The 6,000-nt window shown below is 48.2% G+C and overlaps 1 protein-coding gene across 3 annotated transcripts in view; it reads right to left on the bottom strand.

Annotated features, from left to right (window-relative positions):
* The window catches only part of Loxhd1 (lipoxygenase homology PLAT domains 1), a 135,974-nt gene extending 130,506 nt beyond the window's left edge, over positions 1–5,468 (bottom strand). For all 3 annotated transcript variants that reach the window (XM_041640897.1, XM_041640896.1, XM_041640895.1), the window contains exons 1-2: positions 5,339–5,468; positions 1,131–1,245 (exon numbers count right to left, since the gene is read on the bottom strand). In XM_041640897.1, coding sequence (XP_041496831.1) covers positions 1,131–1,245; positions 5,339–5,468 — 245 coding nt within the window. The remainder of the gene's footprint in view (positions 1–1,130; positions 1,246–5,338) is intronic.
* Between the last annotated feature and the right edge of the window lie 532 nt (positions 5,469–6,000).

Raw genomic sequence — 6,000 nt, forward strand, 5'->3', positions numbered from 1 at the left:
ACAGACCTAGGCAGAGATTCTCTCCCGGAGCCTCCCCAATAGACCCCAGTGGTCTCTGGATTGCCGACTCCTGTCCCTAGGCTAATCTGGAGAAGCGGGCTCAGTGACAACCCTTCTCTCTTGGTGTGTTACATCAATGATCTGGGCCTCCCCGAAAGAAAGTTTGGTAAACTGATAAGCAGGAGGGAAGAAGCAAAGGATGCTGGGTATGTAAAAGGAGGAAAGACTGTGAGAACCCACGACAGTCTGGGGACCACAAAAACCAGCTGGCCATCTTCCCAGAGCATCTCCTTCCTCTGGGAGGATGCATGGCAAAAAGGATGAATATTTCATGTATTCCCTTTACCGTGCCCACGTCACAGGAGGGAAAGACTTCCACGAGAGTCACGTGCAGTATGAGTAGTGCAAGGAGGCGGGTACCCTGTTCTGCAGAAATGGACAAAAGAAGGGGTTATGCTCATCTCAGCATTGCTGTGTGGGCTTAGGACTCACACATCACAAGACTGGTCACTCTGCAAAGTGCAGTGTTGCGGTCTCCTAGCATGGCCACGCCACCTCTCTATAACTTCACCTCTTGTCCTCTAGAGGTCCCAGGCCACAAACCTTAGGGACCAGAACCTGTGGAACAACTCTCCAGGGCCACAGATTCGTGTCATCAATTAAAATGTCTGTAGCACCAATGTCAATGAAGGACCGTTTCTCACATACACATACACACACACACACACACACACACACACACACACAAAACCTGAAGGTCTGTGAGCTTCTTCCTCGGCCTCAGTTTTCCTATGAATGGACCAGGTTAGTAGATTTAAATAGCTGTGGAACTTTTCCTCAACTAGATTGCTTATTCTCCAATATCAAGGGATACTCATGGGTATCCCTTGGGAGATCTAAACTAGACATTACTGTTTATAAAAATCTAGAATGGGACAAAGGAGAATTGGAAGGAAAGCACTGGGAAATCCTCAAGATGATATTTGGATTGTTGACAGAGAAATCTTGTCATTCAACATGGCTGTGATCTAACTGTTCGCCTCTACAGAGAAGAAGGCCACCCCTGAGTTCTAGAACTTGGCCAACCAAACTAATCTCCCAGGATCCCCACAAACCAAAGCAGTACTCACTTGCTGGTGAGATGGAGCTTGGGAGAGAGCCCATTCTCTCCAAAGATTGTGATGAACACATTGGCATCTGTCCCTGCACCACGAACATCCCCTGTGGCTGTGACCACCTCATACACTAGAGGAGAAAAAAAAAACAGATTGCAGGCTCAGAAGAGAACCCAGAATCCCATTCTCACAATCCTGAACCAGGTCAAACCCACACTAACTCTAGACCGAAACTCACAGTCGGTGCCAGACACTGCTTTTGCAGAGGAATCTGAAAGCGTAGAGACAAGGCCAGCTTCATTCTGCATGGGTTAATCCCCCAAGGGCTGTGTCTTTGGCAGTGACACTGAGTTCCCTGCCAATGGTCCTTTTGAAGCTTGCATGGCTTGTTGCCAACACTGTTCCTGGTCAGGGTGTCAGCACCTGCGTACTTCCTGAGGGAGAACATCTCAAGATCAGTGTGGTGGTTGGAATGAAAATGACCCCATAGACTCACATGGAGTGGCATTATTTGTAAGGATTGAGACATGTGGCCTTGTTGGTGTAGGCGTGACCTTGCTGGCGGAAGTGTGTCCCTGGGGGTGGGCTTTGAGGTTTCAGAAGCTCAAGCCAGGTCCAGTGTCTCTCTCTTCCTGCCGCCTGCCAATCTAGATGTAAAATTCTCAACTCCTTCTCTAGCGCCTGTCATGTTTCCTGCCATGAGGACAGTAAACTAAATCTCTGAACTGTAAGCCAGTCCCAGTGGAAGGTTTTCCTTTATAAGAGTCACTGTGGCCATGGTGTCTCTTTGCCACAACAGAAACTTAACTAAGACAGGAAGGATCTGTTATAACCAAGGGGACTGGGTAGGATGAGCAGGGGCATTCAGCATCCAGGAGTGTTGGCGAAACTTTGGGAATGTATCTTGAATCCATTTTTGGAATCAACTCCCAGAATCTAGCACAGACCCGGCCTGAACAGGGTTGTTGCAGTCAGCCACCCCCAGAGCCACATCACCTCTGCTGAGAAGTGGGAACAACCACACACCAACCTATCCAGCTGCTATTCCTATCTCCCAATGAAGTGTGCTTCCCCAGCGTGTTTTAGGAAGAGACTCACTTCTGAGTCAGTGGTGGGCTGGAGACGCTGATTCAGGGGACCGACCACACGTGTGTGCAGGGAGGAAGGCTAATCAAAAGGAAATGACTGCGTTGGGAAGGAGGAATTTGCAATGTGGAGAGCTGGTCAAATGTGGGAAATGGTATTTGAAATCTTCGGGGCCCAGGTCAGCTGTTCACCACATTATGGAAGTGTACAAACATCAAATGCTTGAAACTGTATCACAACCAGCACTGACTGATGATTTACTACGTACCTAGCCCTGAGCTAGGGGCTTCGTGCCCCTCATCACACTTGATCATTGCTGTAAAGCTAATCTCATTCCTACTTCTGGTCTTTAGAACAGATTGCCCACTGCAGAGTATATTCGAGCTCTCTTGAGGAGGTCTTGTGGATTGAGTTACCGTTTGAGGGTTTAACATTCATCTTTCAATACTACCCATCTGCAGCCCATTCTGCAGGAAGGTTTTGTCCCACATACAAAGTAGCAAAGTTGAGAGGTGGATAGTGGAGAGTAGAATCAATCCTTCTGAGCAACTGTAGCATTCTGGGCCCGGAGAAGGTGTGTTCTGATTATTATCCATCTCACTGCAAACCCACAAGCCTCTGCATGCTGAGGCAAAGTGTTGGGCATCAACGTCACACAATGCCACAGAGATCTAGAAGTAGCCATTAGAACCAGGGTGGCTCTTTACAAGTAGCTACCTGCCTATAAGACTGGATAGAAATATCTGCTTTGCAGAACTATTCTGGGAATTGAGAATGTAGAGACCCTGACACATATAAGATAATAAATAGCCTTTCTTTTTTGAAGCTATTGTTCATGCAAACAAAGCCCATTTCGTCCAAAAACTAGCACCTGTTCCTTTGGCAGACAGTGTATTAGCTCAAGCATCATGAACATGGCATGAGGTTAATTCTGAATCCCTTCAGGGGCATCTCTGGTCCTTGCCTGTGAAGAATGGGATCTGCAGTGTCTGGAGCTGAGAGGAACACTGGATATCCCCAGTTCTGACAAAGCTCGGCAGAGGAGCCATGCGTGGGGAAGGAAAGCAGTCCATGCGTTTGGACTCTGCCTCTCATGAGACTTGTGACAAGGCTTGAGACATCACAGCCTGCACCTCGGGGTAAACTGTTCAGCATCAGGGCAGCCACAAGTGCTGCCCGCATTATCTGTGTGTGCACAGGGGCATCTCTGTGTCAAGCTGATACAGTACAGGAGAACGGCCAGCTCGATGGAAAGGCCAGGGCCACGTCATTGGAAATTTGTAGAAAGAGACCCAAAAAGACTTAGAGAAGAGGAAGATATGGGCTCCAGGAGGTGTGGGAGTTGACTCGCTAGCTCCCTCAGGAGTGCACGGCTACTCCTAAAGTCAGACACTCGCCATATAGAAGTTGCTCATCTGAATTTAATTATAGTTAAGGCCATCAAGGAAATGACAGTGAGTCACAGATGAAAATATGGCACCTGGAATACATCCAACAAAAGACTCATACCCAGAAAGTATGAATAATTCACATCAACAAATCAGACGGGGACTGCATACTTTTAACACACAAGTCTTTAAAAGATAGACAATCACTTATCATAAGATCTAAAACTTCCAGTTTTAGGTTTTGACCCGAGAGAGACCAAAACAGACACACAGATGCATAGAAACCCATGAACTCAATGTTCATAATAGCTTACTCTGAGCAGAGCTGAATGAGAAACCACCTAAATGTCTATCAGCAGGTGAATGGGTTAACAATCCGCAGTATACCCACACCCTGGGTACCACTCAGCCGTGAAAAGCAACACGCTGTTGGCACATGCTATGTAGCACATATGTAGACTAAGAAACACTCATTCTTTACAATGCTATTCATGGGAAGCCATCAATAGCAAATAGGACCTACTTTAACAGGAGGCTGAAGAGTGGCTGCTTGGAACAGGAAGCTGGCAGGGAACAATGCTCTCTCTAATGTAAATATTCTTCACATTGACTAATCACACGGGTATAATACTAATTGAGTAGGACATTTAAAATAGATGTACTCTATAATAAGTTTCAGCAATGCTGAAAAGTGCAAAAATGTCTTAATGCGTCATCAAAGGTGTCTGAATGGCCACCAAATACAGGAGATGTGCAAATAAACACGTTCGGCCCCATCATTCATCAGGGAAATGAAAACCCCAGAAAAACACCACCAGACACCCACCAGGATGGCAGGAATAAAGAGAACTGACAATACCAGCGTCGGCAGAACGTGAATCTACTGCCCCTCTTGTATGTAATGGGGGTGCATTAGAGGCTCTACGCACCGATAGGTGAACAGATGTTCACCCTGTAACCTAGCACTTCAGCTTCCAATTTTAATTCCAGGAGAAACGAGTGTGCAAATGTCCAAGATCTGTAGCCTCTTTATTCACCATAGTACACAAATAAGGTGTAAGGAATTCGACAGGAGAATCGTCAAATCACCAGTGATGTGTTTATAACATGCAATCTTATTCGTGCCTGAAAAGAAAAACTATGTATCATGTCACAGCAGGCACACACCTCTCAGGTGGGATGTCACGTGAGAAAAACGATAGACCCAAAAATATACACACAGCAAAATACATATCTCACCCCTGTAATCCCAGCGCCAGGCACCTAAGGCATGAGGACTTCTGAGAGTCAAGACTAGACTTGGCTACATCGTAAATAGTCAGAGGAACTGAGCTACAGAGGAAAACCCCGGCTCCCCAAAGAGTATATACTGTGTGACTCCATTTATATGAAGTTAAAGAATAGGAAAAAGCGGCTCCTGGGGATAGATTCAGAGACTTATTAGGTCTGGCAGAGGTATGAAGGAGCTCTGTGGGGGCTAGAAACGCTCCCGCTCTGGTCTCGATCAGCGGTTCCACCCGCGCGCCCAAAGGTAAGTACTCTTCTTGGTACTTCTGGTCCTGTACCGTGTGCATTGCGAGGCAGTCCCAGAACTGCTACCCTATTCTGCTTCATGGGAGCCCAGGAACCCGGGAGCCCTCCCTCTTCTCCTGTGCCCTGCGCCCTGTGCCCTGCACTCCCTAACCCCCAGACTCAGAGGGAAGCAGTGGACAGAGGAACAGACCCCACCACCCCACAGGCAGCTCGCACCCTTTGCCTTGTAGTACTCATGTTCCAGCTCGTCTTCGTCATCCTCTGAGTTGTAGTTCAGCAGCTCCTCCTCGTACAGGCCCAGAAAGTCGATGTCTTTCTTCCTCCGCTTTTTCTTCTGGGGCATCATTTTGCTGCCTGCCTCTTGTGGGACCCGGTACACTCACCGGTCTAACTCCACCTCTTCCCTAGACCTGTGCCTCTCACTCAGAGAACTGCGGAGCCCTCCTAGGGCTTCAGGTCCGGATGGATCTGGCCTTGTTCCCTAGGTCTCCTGGGTCCCCCATCCCAAAGCACTGTCCCACTTTTCTCCTCTCTGGTCCCTCAACCCAACACAGCGCTTTTTTTCTTTTTCTTTACTTTCCCCCCTCTCTGTTCCCTGCTCATTCTGGGCCACCTCCTCTCATTCTGCACCTGCCCCCGGGGCTTCTTCTTGAGATCTATCACTTGTTGATGAAAATGAGAAGGTCGTCCTCTCTCCTCCTTCCTCCACACCCCTTTGCAGAGACTCAAGTGACACCATGCCCTGGCATCCACTTCCCACCTGGCCTCACAATGGGGGGGGGGCTGGCACTCGCAACCCCTCCAGGCCACTCTGAGGGCAAGTAGGGGCCCACTTCTAAGGAGACACCTGAGCTTCCCAGCCCATGAGAACACTGGAC

The sequence above is a fragment of the Microtus oregoni genome, unplaced genomic scaffold, assembly GCF_018167655.1.
Source record: "Microtus oregoni isolate MIOR12 unplaced genomic scaffold, Mior012 000065F_ref0000479, whole genome shotgun sequence".
In the NCBI taxonomy this organism is placed as follows: Eukaryota; Metazoa; Chordata; class Mammalia; order Rodentia; family Cricetidae; genus Microtus; species Microtus oregoni.